The sequence below is a fragment of the Centroberyx gerrardi genome, chromosome 1, assembly GCF_048128805.1.
Source record: "Centroberyx gerrardi isolate f3 chromosome 1, fCenGer3.hap1.cur.20231027, whole genome shotgun sequence".
Taxonomy (NCBI): Eukaryota; Metazoa; Chordata; class Actinopteri; order Beryciformes; family Berycidae; genus Centroberyx; species Centroberyx gerrardi.
The window spans coordinates 18,855,197-18,877,584 of NC_135997.1; the positions used below are offsets into that span (position 1 = coordinate 18,855,197).

Sequence of the window (22,388 nt, forward strand, 5' to 3'; positions counted from 1 at the left end):
TTTAAAAAAGAATTGTAAGAAAAGTTTCCATGGCAACTCACCAAATCAGACTTAGACAGAATGTCAGTTTGACATTTTGAGTACCTTTTTTCTTCTAATAAGGTTTTCGTGTGAGTTCTTGTTCTCGTTGGGAGGTGTCACTTCTGGTTAATGTGGCCGTGTGAAGCCATTTGAGACTGCAACTATGATTAAGGGCTATACAAAAAAAATTGACTTTAGCTTATCTTGCAATTAATGTATTTGTTTTTTATGCTTTCTACAATTCTGGAAAAGTAGGCTTCTACAGTTCAAATATTTATATACGCATTTTTTCTGCCCAGCTCTGGTGGCACCCTGTTTTGTTAGCGCAAACATGCATGTCTTCTCTTTTTTAACAATATAGCCTAATTAATTCATAGTGTATATAAATGAATAATGGCAGTACCTATATAATGCTCTCACCCCAACCCCCATGCACATTAACATTTGGCACAATAAACAATGACCAATATATATGTCAAATAATATATACGGTATATGTCCTCTCTCCATATACAGTTCAGAAATCAAGAAACAACAATTTAGCTGCTTACCATCTCTGCTATTTAATTTATGGTGATGCCACTGCCAATAAAACACAGTATGGCCCCACATCAGAGTGATCCCCTGTTCCCAGAGTAAAGGTATTTAAATCAAACAACCATCGTCCTTTGGTAAATTCCATTAAGCGTTTTGTAGGCGTTGCAATGCATATTCATTAGACCTAATCTCCTTAGACAAAATCCCTCTTCAAATAATGACTGAATAGATCACAATTCTAATCAAATCATCTCTTGAAACTCCCTCTTGAAACCTCCTATCCTCCTCCTCGTCAATCCGGGAGATTTTCTGTCGGAACGACTGCAAATTTAGTTTTCTTGTGGCTCTGAATTTTGACGTTAAGGGAGTTGGGGAGTTCAGATAAGAGAGCATAGGTGGAGAAAAGGAGGGGACCATCAGAGAAATGAGTGCCTTAGGCGGAAAAATATGACGGTTTTCTTTCATGCTTCTGTCTTCCAAGAGAGTCATTACAGCAGCACGAGAATAGGCAGATCATTTGAATTGAAGCATTTTTTTTCCCCCTCCGGAAAAACATAGACACAGTTGGGCGGTCATTCTCAGCTCTACAGTATGAAGGCCCATTTTGAAGCTACTCCGGTATGAATACAGCTTAAGTCAATGCATGATGATGAGTATGGCCTCACTCCCTGTGGATGGACCTGCTGGAAGAGTAGAGAACTCAGATAAAGAGCATGGGTAGGTTGATTTACCACCTGTAGGGCCATGGAAGGTGGCTGGTGAGAGACAACATGTGCCTCCTGGGAGACAGTGATGCATTGCTACCACGAAGATGTGTCTTGCATGCCGTAATCAATGGGAAACGAGAGCGGGGATGGCAGGCATTTGGATCAGAACCATAAATTTAGCAAGACAATCCACCGTGATCACCTATCTGCATGTTAGATTGAAGCTGTTCTTGTATGAAAGAGTTTTGAAAATTAAAGGCCTATAAAAGATAGAATGTAACTCTTAAATGTATTCATTTTATTTTGTGGAGATTAAGATTAAGACCTTTGTTTTGGTCTTAAAGAAAAAAAATCTAAATCCAAAATCAATTTAGGACTTCTGATTTCTGATCATTTTATTATTGAATCAAAGAGTATGACTACTGTGCACACTTGCATTGAAGCAATTTACACGTAAACCTGGCTTAAGAAGTCAAACAATCACTTCTAAGATAAAGAGTATAGTCTGTGACCTTTGCCGTTTATTACAGTTCCATTATGCTCCACATAACTACTCAACTGGTCATTCCATCCTTTTAAGTTCATGTGGAGACATTTCATCATCATCAATATCAGTTATAGCACCAGTTTCCCTCCGCTCTCCACTCCAAAGGCCACACACTTCCTCTCCAGCGATCAATCATACCTGATCCTTGTCCCTAAATAGCTCCTTTATATGGTTTTATATGGTTATTGATAAACTACAATTTGTGCTAGGCCTTCACCTTTCTGGTATTCAGTTCCTGCAGCCACCTTTAAACTCAGTTTTATCCTTTATGTTGCCACCACTTATTATCAATCCCATCTGTGCAATTAAGTCAAGTCAGCTTTATTTATATAGCACTTTAAGAACACAAAGCCAGTGTGTACCAGAGTGCTTTACAAAATGGGGGAGATTACAAAACACAGAAGGAACATCTACAGCAAAAACATAAGACATTAAGACATAAGGGAAATAAGAGCATTAAAAGGACAAAATAAGAGCAATTCATAGTATTCCCATGCTGTCACATGCATTTCCTACCAGTATGGCACTTTACAATACACACAGCTCATTGGCTGTGTTTGTCATTTGATTGTAATCACCTGTTTATTTATTACAATCACCTGTTATTTTCCTACCAAGATGGCTGTGTGGTGATGTAACAGAATACTATCAATACAGAATAAAAGACCGTGTAAGACACAGTGAAAAGCCAATGAATAAATATAGCCTTTAAGATATGTTTTAAAATTTTCAACTGATTTGGCTGATCTGATGCTTTGGGGAAGGTTTATTCCATTATCTTGGTGCAGCCACGGTAAAAGCCCTACCAGCCATCAGTGTTAACAGGGACCACCAGAAGCCCCTGATGGGAGAACCTGAGGGACCTAGCAGTACTGTGGGGGGACAGAAGTTCAGAAATACACCCTGGAGCAACATCATGCATAGCTTTAAAAACAAACAGAAGGATTTTGAAGTAAATTCTGTAATGGACGGGGAGGCAGTGTAAAGATGCCAGAACAGGAGTTATGTGGTCCCTTTTCTTGGATCTAGATTAGAGTCAGCTGGAGAGGGAAAATAATACCAAAGTGAAGTGAATTGCAATAATCCAGATGGGAAGATATGGCATATAGGCGCGAGAGAAGGACTGATTCTGGAAATGATTCTCAACTGATAATCACTTCACACAAACCCACATCCAGTGCATAATTGATACACCTGCCACTTCCCTACCTATAACTACACCTTAACAAAGGTAGAAGTTAGGAGAAGAAAATATTGGCATTTGGAGGTCATGAAAAAAACTCACTTCTTCCCCCAAAGAAAAGTACAATATAGTGGAAATAAGACACAATTATTAAACTTTGCAAACCTTTTCTCACTGACTTTCCATTTTGAAACATATAAAGCCTATTTATCTGTCCAGATGAGCACAGTGGGACACTATAAGCTAGTCAAGCCTTGACCAGTGTGTGGATATTGGGCAAGGGTATCTGTAGGCAACAAGGTGTTTACACATGTGGTGCTCATCACTATAATGCACTACAAAAACTATTATCCCCTCTAAGCTCGTTAAACAAACACAAAAGCCAGGAGCGTTATGCTGAAATCACAACAAATTCTCTTTAGGAGAAATGAGTTCCTGCCACAAAGGACCCTGCAGCCTTAGATATACCTTGATGACCATCGAACATAGTTATCTTCCTCAGAGGGAGGAGACCAGACAACATTAAGTGGTCATCTTCCTCCTCTCTGTCACATTTCCATTTGGAGCTACACAGGAAATGAAAAGAATGAGAGGACCAGCACTAATAGAACATAGCTGATAAACGGCAGTGTCAGGAGTTCATACAGACATGTCATATTGTTTGACCATGACAGAGAAACAGTTTAGTGACATACTCAAACACAATGCTCTCCCGTCTCTGGTAATGAAAGTGTGCTTTACTTCCCATTCTTTCAGTTTGATCACAATATTTGAATATAGAATCTAAAGACACAAATCAAGGTTTCAGAGGGTAGCAAAACATTTCAATACTCACTTTTACTTCACAAACCGAGGGAAAATATTATCCCGCAACATTTTCTCCTCTGGAAAATACAGAGGTAATTCAAAACTATGAATATGGCTTAACTAAAAACACTATTTGAAGATGATTATACTCAAGCTCCCTGTAGAGGAGTGTGAACCTGATAGAAGGTTAGACAACTCCGATAAAGAGCATGGATAGGTTTATTTACCACCTGTGCTGCCTGGAAGGTATCTAGTGAGTTCAGCTTGTTAAGCACCATCACATAAGTAATAATTTTGTTAGTTTATCTGCCATAGTTTATATGCCATACTCCAGTTTGAACCTATTTATATCTTCAACACTTTAGCTCACCAAAACAAATTGGTCTATGTTGTACAAAACACAAATTGTCAAGAGCTCAGCGAAGTCATTTCCAGAACAGAGAACCACTTGTATCCATCAGAGAAGACACATCATGCAGTGTGGATGACACACACTCTCATCTTGGAGGGAAAAGATTCATATTGCATGAATAATTTCCATCTAGTCTTGACAAGCGCAGTGAACCTTCATTTGCGATGCTTGATTTAGCATTTCTAATTCCCTGTTAGGCAAGAAACGGCATTTAAACTGGCATCATTACAAATAGGAAATGGTTAGCAACGGAGTCACAGTGTTAATATGCTTTAATATCGCCTGCTTGCTCCACTGACATTTGAAATTATTTAATATGGATATGAGTGGGAAGACAGCCGGAGTCGATTTGCTTTCAGGGATGCTGTGGAGGATGGATGATCAACCTGAAGCCTGCTTCAATCTGTCCACCATCTCAAATCTGAACTATTAATAGGTACAATAATAATACAGCATGCTTGTGTCATGTTAGTGTAGTAAAATACATACAAAAAGCTATGCACATGGTGCTGTTGAATACCTAAGAAAATCAATGCACAATAATCTCCAGCGGTCCCAGCAAATCTCTGAAGTAGCAATTTATCTTTTTTAACACAATGGTTAAGTTATTTGGCTAAGATTATGGTTGACTAGAATCATGATTACACATTTGGCTGTTAGAAAACAACTTTGCCTATGGTTACATTTCAATTGTTCAAAATCTAAATCAACATGATTGCTATCTTTGGTATTGCAGCCATCATCTCTAACCATCCAACCACATTCTTAAGCCTCACATGAGAAGAGTTGCTTTTCAATAGTTCTAAAAGTGCAACCATGGTCAAATGTGTAAGGTGGCAGTAAAGCAACTTACAGAAGATGACTGTCTGTCGGATGTTACTGTACAAATACGACAAGATAGAGCCCCACATGGTATACTGCTGTCATGAGATCAGGCTAGATAACTGTCATACTCAAGTAAACTTGACTTGACAAACATGCATAAAAAAGAAAATGTCAAAACCATCCCCTGGCTGTGTACAAGAGCAGAAGCTCTGTCTCTCTCTCTGTCTCTCTCTCTGTCTCTCTCTCTCTCTCTCTCTCTCTCTCTCTCTCTCTCTCGTTTGTGTTTCAACATCTATTTGAAATTATGACATTCAACTTTCAAATTAATCAAAATTAACAAGGCCTCTGGAATGCATCTGGTATCTACAAACTATTTACTTAAAATAGAGACTCCCTAAGGTCACTTTCCCATCAAACAGTGATGATAATAATATTTCCCCATTCCTGAGTCTTGCCTGGGGAAACACAGATGGGGCAGTGTGGATTATCACCAACCAACCAACAAAGACCAGTATGACAGTGACATAAATGCAGACAGGATCATTCAGAAGACTGCTATGGAAATTACATAATAGATACAGTTTATGGCGGCGGATAATACTAATGGCTATTCCCAGCTCCTGGTGGCTGTGATAACACTGTGAGGAAGGTAACTCCAGTGTTGGGGAGACATCCACATGCAGCAGGAACAGCTGGAGCTGCTGCCTCTTCAGATCCCATTGGAATCTCAGCTGCAGCACACACTCAGCTAATCATCATGGTAAAAAGATCATTAGCGCTAATTACCATGCAAATACCTCTGTTATTTTTTCACCCTATTAATATTATCGGAAAAGCTTATTTCCTCTGAGTGCAGAAATATGCAGATTATATGCTTTGTTGCCACAGTAATATATCACAGCGACTTTGTGACATTGGACATTGTGGCATGGAAACATTAGTTTAGGAGGAGAAGAATGACTGTTTACAGTATGAACAGCCATCTCTTGGTGACTTAATGCAAAAATCCCGAGTGACATATTGCTGAAGACAAACAGCAACAAAACTATAAACTATAAACACAACTAATATGCAGGTTATTGCTTTGCTCATTTTACTGTTGCATAACTTTGCGAGTATTGAGCTGTGTGTCAGTAGCATTCTGCACAGCCTGGAGATGACAGAATGCTTATTCTGTATTCAAAATTGGTCAAATTATTCCCTTGGACACCACAATTATGTGAAATTAAGAGCTGTTTTCTGCCTACGAGCCAAAGCCCACCTCGCACTCCAATTGGTCTACGGAGGCCTTTTCCCTGGGTGACAGAGGAGCTCCTCTGATGTTGTAATCAAAGTGCTGCTCAGGAATCTCTGATCTGTCTGTCCCAGCACGTACTCCAACCTATTAATAGACATAAAAAACGCTTCGAAATTCCAATGGGACGCTAGCTGGCTGTTATCAGCACATAGCGTAAAAGCTTACACAGCCTTCAGGTGTTAATTAAATCTCCATTGACATTCCCTCATCCTGCGCAGCAGAATAAGCTGCAGTTCACATTTTGCATAGGTGAGTCACTTCAGTCACACAAATCTTGCTCAAAACAGGACAGGAGTACATCCCGCAGGCTGGGGAGGAAGCGCGGTGACAAGAGAATCGGCCATGCTTAAGGCAGATGAGTTGGTAACAGCCCTCAGTACTTCTCCAGAGGGCTGTGAATTGATTTGCTGACCGTGGTTGTCCTCAGTGGAAATCTCTGAGTCTCGGAGCACAGTCTGGAAGCCCAGCGCTGCCTGGCACACTCATTCATCAAGCAGCCTGAGCCATCATACAGGCAACTCCGGCAGACCTGGGCCCAGGGCTAGGGGATATTATTAGAGATGAATTGAGGTAACTGCCTTTGATGACCCAGTTCAGACTATCTATCCCTCTCCAGGCCTCTCTTCTATTTTACTAACTTTCATTCTTACTCCGCAATTCTTTGTTCTTTAAGGAGGTCAGCGGTCATTAAGGCTAGATGTACTGCACTGCAGGGTGTGTGATGATCCTGAAACTGCCCACTGCAGGTAAGAAACCACCATCCCACTAACACAGGCTGAGCTCTAAAGTCTAATTAAAGCCAGACCTGATCCATCCATATATGTCCTTACACATAACATCAAAGACATCTTTCAGGACCTTGTTGAAGCACTGCATCACAACAGCTAAGCAACCTCAACAGAAGACATACTTCGGTTCGGAGTCTCACCAGAGACATTAACATTTACTTCCAAAAGGCAAAAACATTACTTTCCATAGCCAAATGCAAGACTACAGAAATTCTCAAATCTATATATCTACACAGAGTAGACAGTATAATGTGTCCTTCCATTTGCCCTAACAGGCAGCATATAACAAAACTTCTCTTAATCATACAGTTCAGCCATCTGCTGTACAGTATATGGACGCTTCCAAGATTGAATGCATGGTTGGTGATGAAATTATTAATTTTATCTATGAAAGTTAACATACATGAAAAACATAAATCAACAACACTTTTTCACATTTTGAAAACTGAAACCTAGACGCCATGAAATTTAAAAAAAAACAATGAGTAGATTAAAATGATTGATCATTTTTGTTGACTAAAAGGTAATTAGCAATTACAGATAAGGGACACCACCACATGTCTAACCCGGGTAGTTGAGACAGGGTAGATGATCCTTGATCCTTTACATGCTGTCAAGTGACAATCAAATACTGTACTGTGTGGAATTATGGCTAGTATCAACACCCATGCTTTGGGCTGATAATGACAATGATGCTACAGTTAGCTATGATGACTGAAGTGGAAAAACACATTGCAGTATAAAGACACTGACAACTCAATTTTTATAATCTATAGGATCTTATCTATAGATTGCTACAATGACGCCCGTTTCACTGGCCTTTAAGGCCACCATCCAATATGAAGATAGCCAAGGCTGCTAACATAAATCTTATCTTTTTGTTATTTGTCTCTGCAGAAGGACAAAAATCATATCCACTGACTAACTATTATTGTTGTTTGTGTGCAGTGCACACACACAGAGAGTAATGAGCCTTTTTAATGCATTTGAGGCAAAATGATGCCACATTAGAAATGAAAGATGCTGCACTAAAAGTAATGGCATAAGCAATAACGTGGAATTAGCAAAAGCTGTAGCAGTACCAAACCATTGTCTGGAAAATAAATCTCTACTGTCTTCCCATCTCTTTGTAAAAGCTATCCCATACTGATAATAGTGATGATAATAGATGATAATGGTGTTGATAATAGATAATTGTAATGTTGTGTTGTGGTGTAGCTTAAAGGACAATTCCAGTTACTTTCAACCTGGGCCTTATTTTCCTAGTTTTTGCCACCATAACAATTAATTGTGTTCAAGATTCCATCATTTACTTTCATACCTCCACATCGCCAGAAGCGCTGCTCTCTAATACACACACAGGACAAACACAATCTCCAACAACTGAAACCAAAAACCAACGAAAGACCGTTCTTCCACTTCTTCTGATATGGCCTGAATGCAACAGAAAACCGTCAGCCAGCAAAGTTCACAAGGAAGTGTGTGAGCAACGCTAAAACGCTGAAAACAGTATCAAATGGACTATTAGAACTGAAATGTTGTGATAATTGTTCAGTCGCAGCTGTTTAACTGCAGTGTGACCGTTACTGTGTTGAAAGGATGTGTTTTAATCGCTTTTTGGGTTCAACTGTGTTTGCCCTGTGTCAGTGTGTATTGGAGAGCAGCGCCCCTGGCCATCTTGAGGTATAAAACCTCTACAGTGAATTACGTGATGAAATTTTTAGCACAATTAATCGTCATGATGGCAAAAACTAGGACAATAACACCCAGGTTGAAAATAACCGGAATTATCCTTTATATGCCAGACTGCAATATTGAGGCAGATCCTACGAAGCATGAAATTCTATTGCAATTGTTTGTGATTTTATGTGTTAGGTATGTGTATGTGGCTGTGAGTGAAAGCTTTACTATAGCTTCAACTGTCAATCAAGTACTTTCTCCCTCATCTGTTTGACCCAAGCCTGTCAGCCACCACTGGGGAGAGAGTCCAGGTCCCCTACCTGCCAAATGATATGGAGATTGCAGTGCATGGGGGGGCCTCAGAGCCAGGGCCTCATTTACATAGGGAAAACATAACAGGTAGAGCTATTACTGAAAACAGATTTACCAAGGCCACTTCATGAATAAAAGATCACAATGCTTTATGATGCAGGTTTATTGTATTTAGTGGGCCTTGATCTTATGAAGATCTAAAAAAGTGAGGGAAGCTGTATCCCATACCATGAATGTTAATCCAGGAGAAAGCTGCTGGCTCACTAGGAGCTCCCTACTTTACCTTGCCTTTTGGGAGTCGGCATGGGGAAAGAGTTCACCCATGCAGACTCTGTAGGGACTTTGCAGTATGTGACAGCATGTCACTTTGGATCGCTACTGCAAACAGCTCTAAACAGCTCTCCTTCTGATCCTGCCATGAGTTGCCGTTGACACTCCGGTGGTGGTGAACATTTCAGGGGTTTAATTGGTTTCAGCTCCTTTGGGGTTACTGCAGGTGCTCTTACTGTTTTAATCAGATGAGAATATATTTTTATCGCACCTGTCTCCTGTGACCGTCAAGCAACTGGGCTGATAAGCAAGATCAAAGCGTTTTGCAGTTCTGAGATTTGCTCCTTAGTGTTACTCGCTTAGCATAGGTTTGTTAGAAGGTTAAGTGTGTTTGATGTGCCTCTGAGATGACAGGAAAGAGGAGATAGGCATAGACATTTTGCAGGGCTGGTAAAAGATTTTTCTTTCTCGTCACAAACACTGACATTTGAGAGGCTTGATAGGGTTGAACGGTTGATGTGATATAAAATTATATGAGATAAAAGCCAGAGAGAAAAGCATGGCGAAAGCTAAACTATATTGCATATTGAAAAAGTTAAGGAAGAATATGTTGTCTCAAGAGTCACAATTGAAAACTGAGCTCAAATGGTGCTCTGGACCAAAATAACGTACAAAGCAACAAACTGAATGCATAGTGAACCACTCAAGAGGAAAATATACAAGAGGGGTTGCAGCGTCTAACAGATGGGCTGGGAAACGAATGCTGTAAATGATACTCTCTCTCATCTCACAAAGCCCATTTACAGGAGGGTAAGCATGTGAGCAGCAGGCATATGGTGCCATACATGTCTCTTTATCCATGTCTGCTTCATCTCTGCTGCTGCTCAGTTATTTTGGTATCTGCTCCACTAGAACACTTTCTCTCACTCTGTTTTCCAATCTCTGTCCAGCACTTGTCCAGTTCTGAGATGTTGACAAGGCGTAGGAGTCTTGGCAGTCACTGCCCAACAGAATCCTAACAAAATTAAACACAAACACACACGAACACACACACACACACACACACACACACACACACACACACATACAAGCAAACAGTGACACATCCAAGTATTACGTACATGTGCATTTATATTCACAAGCACAATGCACACACTCATGCCCATATACACACAAACACAGGCGTGCACACACAACAACACAACACAAAAGAGGTATTAATAACCTTGATTAACAAATGAAAAAGGGGGAAAGCCTTCCCCTTAGAGACTACAGATATAACGCTAACTCAAAACATCCCCATGTTTGGCATTAATTAGAATTTTAATTGCCCCGGACTGTCTCATCTCACAGTCACAGGAACTGACAAATATTCAGAGAAAAGTTCTGGCGCATCCAAATGAGACAAGCGAGGCAAAATGTCCAATCCTTGAATGATATTATGTACAAATAGGAGGTATTGGATCTATGCCCCATCCTCTTTCCTTTGCCTGCTACTGCTCCTGCATTCCATTTGGCATCTCTGGACAGTGGGATGGCTTCATCAAAGCTGCCTCCGGCCAAGATGTCTGAGATTCCAGAATAATCCAGCTTTTATCCCTGTGTCTGTGTATGTAGCCCCGAGTCCTGAGCCAGCCAGCTGCACCAAGGACCGGCTAAGTCAGCAGCAAAGGCCACACACACACACACACACACAAATGGAGTGATGGACACATGCAAACGTACTAGCATGAACACACCAAACGACGCATAGTAATCACAGAGAGACATAAACACCTGTATGGAAAACTATTTTGATTTTCACTACTTATCATGAAAACACATTGCCTGCTGTCTTCCTCTGCAGTCTTCATTATAATGAGAAAAATTAAGAACAATGTGTGCGTGCACATACACACACACACACACATACTCAACAAAAAGAACATATTGGCCAACTCTACCCCATTGCATTTCAAAATTTGCTTGCCTCTGGCTGTACTGCCCGATTTCGCCAATCATAATAACAGTCTTGGGAACCAAGGCAGGCATTAAGCTTTTTGAGTGCTTTGTTTTCCTAAACAAGAATATCTCTACTGGGCTCATAAAGCTGACTTGACAGGCCAGCAGAAAACTGCCAGCTGAAATTAAACAATTATTCCCTCTAAAACTCCAGCGCCCACTTTTTTTAAACAGACATGCAGCCAAGAAGATACCCAGAAAACAAAAGGTTCGGCGAGCAGAAGAGTGGCAATGGGGGGTTGATGGCAACATCCAGCCATAGCCTTGCTGACATTAAGACTGTGGTGAAGAGCTAGGGAATGTCAGCTTGCTCTAACACCCACTCTTTGGTTTGGCATGAGCCACCATGGCTTGGCAAGTTTGGATACAGGGCTGGGGTCAGGACCTCACCCTCTGGGAAGCCCCTTTATAGCTAATTGCTATCCCACTGTGGCCAACCTGACCTCATCCTGCAGCACGCACACAGAAAGATACATGAGGAATACGAGGACAAGAGAAATGGCATGCTGAGAGAGGAGAGTGAAAAGGAGAGAGAGACAGAGACCCTGTAGCTCTGTGTGCAAATTATTATGTTAGCAGGTCCTGGACAGACGCACTCAGTTTTGTCAGTTTACCCCTGAGATGCATCATTCATCACTTCAGCCTAACAAAACTCCTTGCGAGCTTATGCACGCCTAAAAAGAAAAATATTCCCTGAATAAATTTGAGTTTACTGACTTTTCTGTCATAGAGAAGACACTGATGAAGAAAATCTCATATCCTTGCCATGGGAAATACAACCAGCAGGGTCATACATTTGCATCCAAATTCACTACAGATATTAAAGATATACAAATATTCTCATCAATTTGGAATTTTGATGGAGAAATGACAACTAAGCCTAAATGACTCCCTCCAAAAAAATCTTAATCTTTTCTAGAGTAAAATATCTAAATATTTTGATTGTGAAACTATGACCCATCAAGTATCATGTGCAGTGTTACAACCAATCAGATGGAAGGATCGTGATCATATTGCTGAACTTCATAAATAAAATAAGAGTTGATCTTGTTCACCCCAGTACTCTTTTGAATAATTTCTGCAAGGCATAGCCATTTTTTCTCTCTGAAAACTATCCTCTGTTACTTCCCTGACTAAATAAATAAAACATATTTCATGATGTTGATATTTCGCAGAGAGAAAGAAGGTACTATGCTTACTGCGTGTGAAGCACCTCAAGATGATACAAGTTACCACCGAAGCTCCTTTCAAAGCACATAAACCGCACTTTAATATTGAAGTCCACTTAGGCCTCAGGCACAGATTCAGTACATGGCCTCCTTTAAGAGTGTTTGATGGGTGGTGGAGGGGGGCAGAGTTTTTACCCTCTCAGCGCTTCATTATATTATAGCATGGCTGAGAGAGGATTTAGCTCACAGGCGCTCAAGAGAAAAACTACAAACCACCATGCATCTTAACAGCATTTCAACCACAAGCCCCTACGTAACTTGACCCCATTTAGCAAGCCACATGTCTTTCTGTCTCTTTGACTTAACTCAATTAACCATACAGCACAATGCCTACCGTACCTGTGATCGGTCTCACTTACCAAATTTCCACAACCTCACATACAAATCAATTACAAATAGTATAAACATCATCAACTGGTCAGCAAGCGTAATGATACATTGAGAAATCATTGTTCTACTGCATTATTTTCTGTTGTCATTGGAAATGCTGTCATCAGAAAATTGGGGTGTCGTTAAAACAGGAGGGCGTCATTAGAATGGTGATGTCATTAGAATGGTGATGTCATTAGAACATGGAGATGTCATTAGAATATTTTCTGTGGAATCTAAAACTAGAAACACCTGCATGGAAGATAAAAGGCAGAGGTTTCATTCATGTCTCATACCTGTACCTACACTTGGCATGGAGCAGCATGCATCCTCTTACAAACCCAAGCAGAAGCTGATTAGTTGGCCGAGGAATTAAAATCGTGGAGGCTATAATGTGGCGGTTGAATCTCGCATTCTGAATGAAGTCAAGGTGAAGCCCGGTTTGATCTCCGCATGCTGTTTGATGGGAGCTTGGATCTCAAAAAGACATTATAAAACTTAATGATGCAAGAAAGGAACCGGGCTCTCTTTAATAACCCAATTCATTAAGCCCTTCCTAATTTGTCAGCCTCATACATAGGAGGTGGGTGCAGGGGGAGAGATGAAGAAGAGAAGTTGGTCATCATCAATATGTCAACCATTAGATGGAAACTTAGAAGGAAGTATTTTCATAGTTGGGGGAGAGTGTGTGCTTGTGTAAGTGTGTGTGTGTGTGTGTGTGTGTGTGTGTGTGTGTGGTGTTTGTGTGTGTGATTGCATGAGCACACTTCCGAGCAATAACATAACCAGTTCTTTCCAAGACATTGGGTCCAGTGTGTGGTAGGCTCCACAATGAGAAGAATGAACCCCAGCTATGTCTCGAAGCGCTTTGGGATGCATTCCTCAGTCAGAAACAACACGCAAAGTAATCAGCAACAGAGCTGGTGTTCTGTGTGGGTTTGTCATGCACTATTCACTTATTAAAATAACTCCGCTTCATCCATCTCCCCCAACCCCCTCACACTCTGTTCCCCGCATGGCAATCTCTCGTACAATTCCAAACTGATCAATAGGATGAACAGTATCTCTTCTTCTCCCTCGGCATCCGTGAAAGACTTACAGCACCGTAACAAACAGGGCTCTGATCAGGTTTCTGTGACTGGTCTGTACCTCCACAGGGGCTGACTAAAAAAAGTGTAACAAAAGACACATGAGGACTACAGCTTTCACTGATGTGCAGTGAAAAGGGGAGGCAAGTCGGTGTTTACATGCAGAGGCACACATTGCACACCTGCTCACTCAGTGAGAGTCAAGGAACCCAAAGGTGCATACATAAATGCAAATCTACAATTCTCTACCCACGCTCCTCACTACTGTACTTCCCACTTACAGATGGCACACCTTGCTGTAGCTTCTCGATCTAGATGCGCTCTCACTACAACTCATTAGTGTAAAATTATAATTCAAATCCTTCTAGGGTGCACAGAGGAAGGGACAGAGAGAGAGAGGGAGATTAACTAACCCTACGCTGCAACCAGGGAAAACAAGCTGCCATTGCATTCCATAATACATAAGCTATGATTATTTTGCCCATCATTCAATGTAGAACCTGGCCATTTCAACTCTAGCCACATTATTAATTTCCAGGTAGGCTACAATGCTCTTTGCAGCGTGTGGAAGAGCAACAAGGCACTCTGATTATGATAAAATAAGAGTAGCAGCAGCATTACAATATTTTCTTTTGTAAAATCATCAAATATCCTGCACTACATTTCTTGTATTCCAAGGGGATCCAGGGGTTATCCGGGAGTCTCCCAGCCAATCCACGAACCCTGTCACCTATAAAGCCTGTCACAACTCTAAGATGCCACACAAAGTAGTAAGGAGCATGGCTGTGCCAAGTGACAATGATCTATATTTCCTGTCGTTAATCTGTTACGTCTCCTTTTGGCTCCAGCCTGAGTCGCCTTGTCACCGCTCAGTGGCACAGCTGTGGAGCCACAATAGAGTATTCTGTAAGCGTCCATACTGCGCAGTAATGAAAAACACCCCATGTTGCGAGAGGAAATGGGAGATTTCATAATCCGTCTGAGGCCTTGGCCTTGGTCGCTGGTCCATGGACAGAGTCTCATTAAACTTCTCATTAGTGACACACTGAGCTTCTGTAATGGCTGAACGCATATACAAATCACCTCAGACCGGGAAGGAGGGACTGCAATGGACCCAGGCTGCATCCCTGCGCTGCCAAGTCCTCAGATAAGAGCATTTGTAGTTGGCAAATGAAATAGAATGGACACTTGTTTACAGGCTGGGGAGGCAATGTGTAAAACCTGGACACCTCATTACATTCTGTAGCTCACCTAGCCAAACTGCCCTGTGCTTAAAACCCCAACACACATCTCATATACTTAGACAAAATTTGATCTCCATCTCTGGTGGCAAGACATCGTGCATCTAATCAAAGTGCCCTCTCATCCGCTGTGCCTTGCCATCTTCTGCTGTTCATTTGGATGCATGAATTCTTAAAAGGTTAGTAATGGTCACACTTATCATCTCAAACAGACCATTTGAATGCGATGAGTGGCATGGTGTCATGATTGACTGTTTGTGTGGGGTGAAGAGGTGCTTCGACTGTGTGGGTGAAGGCTCTGTTTGATAAGGCTCTTGCATGCAATCATATTTTTTATTACCAGCGGGCCACATGGGAGGGGCTGATATGAACAGGCCTAGCAGGAGCGAGCAGCTGCTTCGGAAGCAAAGCGCTTGTATGGGATGGAATTGAATCCGGCAAAGCGTGCATGTCACATCTTCACTCCTACTTTTAATGCAAACGAAATCGAAAGAACACACAAAATATAAGCACTGTTGTATGTTATCCTGAGGTTTGAACAATGAGGTTTTAAATCTTTCGGCTCCAACTCTAAAGCTGTTTCAGTTCCCAGGAGACAGACCCGTGTAAAGAGTTTTCCACCAGACATCTGATGAGTGGCAACAGCAAGACAGATGGCACAGCACACCCTTGTCCCTGCTCTCAAAGGGTGACAAACTCAGATGGAAAATAAAGCCATCACACTCTGCATTGACGTGAGCGGGATAAGGAGGACTGTGCGCGCGTGTGTGCGTGTGCGTGTGCGTGTGTGTGTGTGTGTGTGTGTGTGTGCATACGTGCGTGTGTTTGTATGGTCTGCATGCCTGCTTGGCTCTGCAAATGAAACTTTGTATGAACACTATAAGATCAGTGCACCCCTTGGCTGGAATCGAGCCTGGCTATGAATATCAATTTTGCATTCATCGCTAGTTGCTCCCCCTGACGCCCCACCTGACACAAAAGCGAATCAGCTTTCTGTTTGTGTCAGCATTTACCAAGAAGCGCTCCACTGCTCAAAAGAGGGAGGCTCCTTCACACAGCGGCTCGCATACCTCAAGGGCAAGGAGAGACTCTGTGTGTTGTACAGTAGGAGTTGTATGAAAGTGGATGCAATGAAAGCCTGCGGTAGTCGCTTAAGGCAAGAAAAAAAAAGGTATGTTTTAGTTCCTGGATATAACAGCATATATGAAGGTCAGCCTGTCTTGTGAGGGATCATGAGATTGTGTACACATACGTACAGTACGCATTCATGCATGCGTCCACACACAAACACACATGTCCAAACAATTTCACACACACACGCACGCACACGCACGCACACACACACACACACACACACACACACACACACACACACAGGGCACTGCTTAAGCCATGTACAGAAAATTGCAGAAAAGGGTTGATGGACCTTTTTTCAGGCAATGAATAATAGCAGCTTGGTTACCAGCAGGCCAATCAAGGTTCATATTGATCGTCTGTGTAATCATCACCCTGGGTTCATGTGTCAGCCAATCCCACTTCACTATCGAGCAGTCGTTCTCAACAACCACAGCCTGAGCCACGGCACTCTAATCATCCAGTTCTGCTCGCTGACATGAACAGGACTATATAGCCTACTGTAGAATCGAAATGATGCAATTCTCGGCACCTATTGAGAGCAGATGTATGGTCCTTTTGGTTCAAATTGTAGTGTAATCTCTGGATAACCATATGTACAGGTGCTGGAGAGATAATAGAGACATTGTACACTGTAAACACAGTCACAATAAAGAATACTTATGGAATGGATATTTTCAGTACACCTAAGTTAGTTATTTTAAGGTCAATCTCACCTCTAAGATTAGAGGAGATGCAGTTGATCCAGTCCCAGCGATAAGAATAATACGGTAAGGAGTGTGCAGTAATAGCAGTAAGAAGGCAGCAGTGACGCAGAGACCCCAGCGCTCACACTATGCTCTCATTATCTGCTGTGACTCCAGGTCTTCAATATTAGCCAACAATAAGCACTCTGCAGGACCATCTGCTCTGCCAGCACTGGTTATTTTAAGACTGATAGAGACAGCCATGGAGAAGGAGGAGAGAAGAAAGATATACCATGCTATTTGTGGAAGAAAAGAGAGAGAAGGAGAGGCCTGGGAAAGAGACGGGGCATGAGAAGTGGCCCCAAGTTGTGAAAGACACGGAATATGGAAAAGATATAATGTGTGAAAGTAAGGTGAAGGATGTGAAAGGCAGTTTGAAAGTGAGACTAAAGGATATTTCCCTTGAGCGCAGTAAGGGAAGACGTAACTGAACCTCATTTCAAATCACAATTATTAATTGAGTGGACAGAACTCTAGAAGTAACAGCCATTTCCAACAGATGTCACCTCCTGAATATCCTGTCGGTGGTGTCATTATTACACATTGTAATTTTTCAGGAACAAAATATCATTCTCACAGAAAATTGTAGTTGAGAAGAAATGAAACCATTTATGAAATGAAATAATTACTTCATGGTTTTGGTTTAAATTATACTTGTGTTAACAAAAAATCATTGACAAGCTAAAAGTAATACTGCTCACTTCATAAAATGTGTTAAAATTGTGCAGCCAGTGGCTCTGGCTAGAAAGGAAAGGACACCATTTGACATAGTAATAAGGAAATCCATCTCATAACTAAAATAGGAGTTTATGTATCATATGATGGCATAGCTATGGTAGCAAAGGTGGGTAGTCAGCTCCTGGTATAACCATTTTACATAGTTTAGTCTGTTATTTTCTGATACAGTTTGGTTTCTAAATTGTTGAGTGAGCCACTTCAAGCCAGCAGGGTAGTTCATCTCTTTAGACAATGATTGCTACTAATTGGTTTCTGAACTGTTGGGCTGTTTCAAGCCACCGGGGTCAGCCATCTCATCAGTATCTGATTGTTGGTGCAAATAGGTTTCTGAAATTGCTGAGTGGGCTATTTCAAGCCAGCAGGGCCAGCCATGTCATTGCTGCCATCATCCCAGCCTACTGTTGTTGTTGTTGTTGTTGTTGTTGTTTATGGTGAAGTTAATGATTGGGTTACATGTTGTGGGGTATGCTTAAGCCTAACTGTGGGTGCAATGTCAGGGGAGTGTAGAAGAGTATCGGTTTGATCAGTGTTGAGCTGGTATGCCAGAATTTACTGTTGAGCCTGCTGGAGGTATAATGAGCCTAATTCAATGAAACACCTGTGATGGAAGGTGCCCACTTGCTAACTCCACCCAACCCTCTTTTCCTTTAACATCCAAGAGATGGTTATATCAGATCCTGCGTATTGGTAAATGTGCATGTAGAGGCAAGCTAAGAAAAGGATAGACGCTTGAAAGCACTGATCAATCTGGACACCAAGTGTCAAAGCAGTTCATCCCATATTGAACTCAGGTGTGCACACATTGGAACATCCTCTAAGATATGAGCTGCAGTGATATGCAGCTCATATCTTTCCAATCCCAGTTGAGGTAGAAAATTCCCAGAGAGCAAAAAGGGGAGGCTTAACTTTTTATCAATAAAAATCTTGCATTTGACAAATACTCATAGACTGCATATCTTTCAAAAATGCATACATATTGCTGTGTTTAAAATGTATTCTTTTTCTGTTCTCTATTTCATTCTGTTCCATTCTATTCTACAGTGTTGTGTCTCAGTTATCTTCCATTGCTGGTGAATCTTACCTTCTGTCTGATCTCCTCCTCCATTTTGACCGGGGAGCCCAGCTCAGCCACCTGTTTAACCCCTTCGCTGGAGAAGCCACCGTACTCCCACAGCACATAGTTCCTAGAGTGGGACGCTCCAATGATGGCTGACCAGTGATTAGCCCGACCTGGTGAGGTTAGACAACAAAACATGCCATTCAGTTGGAAACACCTGAACTGTTTCCCAGATGCATTCTAGCAGTAAGACTATCCATTCTTCTCTTGTAAGAATGAGGATAAAGATCATCTCAGCTATGACGCTTTTGCATACGAGGTCCTTTAAACAGAGTTTTGTTATGTCTGAAAATCAATGATTTACTGAATGTCCCATTGAATGTTTTGTTGCCTCATTAATTACTTTCTTCACTCATTAACACTAATTGTGTTTTGCTCTCATTGATTTTAATCCACATGAGCCTCACTACAGTTCTCTGAGCAGGTCTATATTAGAACAATCAGGCAGGAAATATCAGCCAGAGTTTTGAACTACATGAAGAAACTTGCAATGCCTTGTTTCCACTACCTTCCAAACGTCTATGACTATAATTTCCTCCTTTATTGCGGTGTCACATCCCACAATCTCCTCCTACCCCAGGCAGTTCTACAGACTATACGAAAGTCTTTGTTCAGTGAAGGGAGGCTCTATCTGACCAGTCTAGGTAGCACCTCAATTCATTCCTCTCATATCATTTCCTTTTGCAATTCATGACACGCCTACGGAGTGAAGGGTGGGTATACCAGTGCAATCAATCATTTTTAGACTGGGCTGCAGTCTAATTTAATTTAATCTAAGATTACTGATAACCACCACTTAAAAAATAAGTAAATCTAGATTTTAAATGATCCACCCTTAACTATTTTACTCATATTTTCTGCTGCTCCTTCATATTCTCTCTCTCTCTCTCTCTCTCTCTCTCTCTCTCTCTCTCTCTCTCTCTCTCTCTCTCTCACCTCTCTCTCTCTCTCTCTCTCTCTCTCTCTCTCTCTCTCTCCCCCCCCTCTCTCTCTCTCTCAGGTACAGGCCAAGGGCTTATGTGCCCAAGTGACATAAGGGACTTCTATTCGGAGCTCTAGACCTGTGAGCATATGGAGGATGCAGTAGTGGCAGTATCTATGATAGTCCATCACGGGTGACGGCAGAAGCTAAAGCAAGGCTTGAGCCTCCATTTTCTCTGTACACCTGGTATGGAAGGTTTACAAGTTATTTTGGGGCATCCAGACAATCTCAATGATAGTCTGGCTGGAGTGTTGCTACTGTTGTGTTGCAGGAGGGCGGTCCTCACCCTGCTGGCCAGAATGGGAGATCTGCTGGAGATCAATAGCAGGAGGCCTGTGTCCCTGTTGTGCACTAGAGCATAAGATCCTCTCTAAAGCATTGGAAAACAAGCCGAAGGAAGTGATAGGGCAGGTTAGACACGCTTCAGTCCCACTGTGTTCCCAGCAGGTCCATTATGGATAACCTAGACTTGATTTGAGTTGTTTTGGGCATCTCTAGGTGGAATGAGTTTGACACTAGTCTCATCTCAGTAGACAGGGAAAAGGAATTTGAACACTCTCAAAGCATTTGGTTTCAGCACTGAAGTGATTGCTATGATTAAGGCACTCTTTGTGGACATTTGAGGACTTCTGAATGTTAATGGTGTTTTATGTGCATCCTTTAAGGTGTCGGGTATAAGGGATGTCGTGGGGTGTCGTTTCCCCAACTCTGCCCCCAACAAGTTCACCTTCCACCCCTTGGTTGCTGATTTTTTTTTTATTTGTGTGGAGCGGGCATTTTCTTCTACTGTTGGTTGCGTGGTGCCAATATTTCTTTTTGTAAGTTCCTGACCCTGGCGGGCACACTCACACTGCCAATAATTTGATAGCTTCAGCACTATGGCTGCAGTTTGCATTTTTAGATGCATCATCAGGACTTTTGGCTAAGGTTCAGGCAGCATTAGTTGACTTTTTCTGAGGTGGGTATCACTGGGCGCCAATCTCCTCTGGTCAGTAAGGGTGGCTGCCTTCCATCTCCTGTTTGTCCAGAAGTTTCTCTATGGTGCAGGGGGAGGGAAGGTGGACAGCAGTGACAGGGTTTGTGCTGATAGCTGCAAAGTGTTCTTTTAAAGACCTGCCACCATTTCACAGGGGTCTGTTTAGAATATGGAGACTGGCACCTTCGGCCTCCCTCACCGCACGGGGAGGGCTGCTACAAATGACAGGACCTGCTTTACAGGGCCCAGGTCAACAAGGTCTGCTGTACAGCTGTTGGAGAAGTACAGAGGGAGGAGGCTTGACAGAGGACTGGGCTTTGCTGCATGGTCAGGGAATTGAACCAAGATGAGTTGGGCAACGATGTGGGCAGGTGACGTGCAATGGAGATTTGAGATTTTTACATGGTGTAATAGCTGTGAATGAATCCCAGTGTGAGCAGTCTGTGCTTTTTGTCCACTCATAGAGACTCATAGAGCTGTTTTACGGACTGTCAAAGGCCTCTTTTCTGTTTATTTGATCCTCTGCGTATTCCCTGCTTATTCAGATGTCTGTAAATGAACAGAGAATGTCATGACAAAGCAAAATAAGCAAAAGAAAAAAATGTCAGTTGATTAACTTTCTCCTAGGTCAATGGCCATTTTATGAGTAGGAAACACATGGTGGAATCAGGCCAAAGTCAGGATATAGTTGAGGTGTTTAAGAATCTTGTTAGAGCTCGGATAAAAGTGGATTTTGCCTACTACAACGCAATGAGAGGTCTTGTGTTTGTGAACATATGGGCTTACAAAACAGCTTTATGTATTGTCAGGGGGAAGGAGTTGCATTTTGCAGGCATGCTAGGCTAAGCAGACAGGAGATGGAAGGTGACTTACAGCTTTTTGTTTTTTATTAGTCTTTGTTCCTTTTGTTTTGCTTTGTTTTCTTTGCTTTTGTTTTGTTGTGTATGTTTTCAGCCTTGACTTCAATGTACTGCTTGCCTTATGTAATTAAGAGGAAATTGGCTGTGACTGGGCACGCCTTTATTTGGTCAATAAAGAGATGTTTCTCTCTCTCTCTCTCTCTCTCTCTCTCTCTCTCTCTCGCTCTCTCTCTCTCTCTCTCTCCCTCCCTCCCTCTCTCATTAACTAAATTGTGTTACCAACCACACCATTTTCTCTCGCTACATATCCCCTCTGTCCGAGAGGGCTGCTATCTCTTGGGGTGAATAGCCATGCTGTGCTGCATGACTTACAATGGGGACATGAGGGAGGAAGAAAATAGAACTGTCAAGGTTATCATGTCGGCAGTAAAAAAAAAATCCTGTTGGCCTGTTTTATAGTGACCTTCTGGTCTCAGAATGTGTGTCGCCACAGTGGTCGAATGCTCCATCCCTCTGGTTGA

At 41.9% G+C, this 22,388-nt stretch overlaps 1 protein-coding gene across 1 annotated transcript in view; it reads right to left on the minus strand.

Moving 5' to 3' along the window:
• spon1a (spondin 1a) overlaps nt 1-22,388 on the minus strand; it is a 71,126-nt gene that overhangs the window by 33,515 nt on the left and 15,223 nt on the right. Inside the window, exon 6 of the mRNA XM_071907085.1 lies at nt 19,014-19,162. Within this exon, the coding sequence (XP_071763186.1) occupies nt 19,014-19,162 (149 nt within the window). The remainder of the gene's footprint in view (nt 1-19,013; nt 19,163-22,388) is intronic.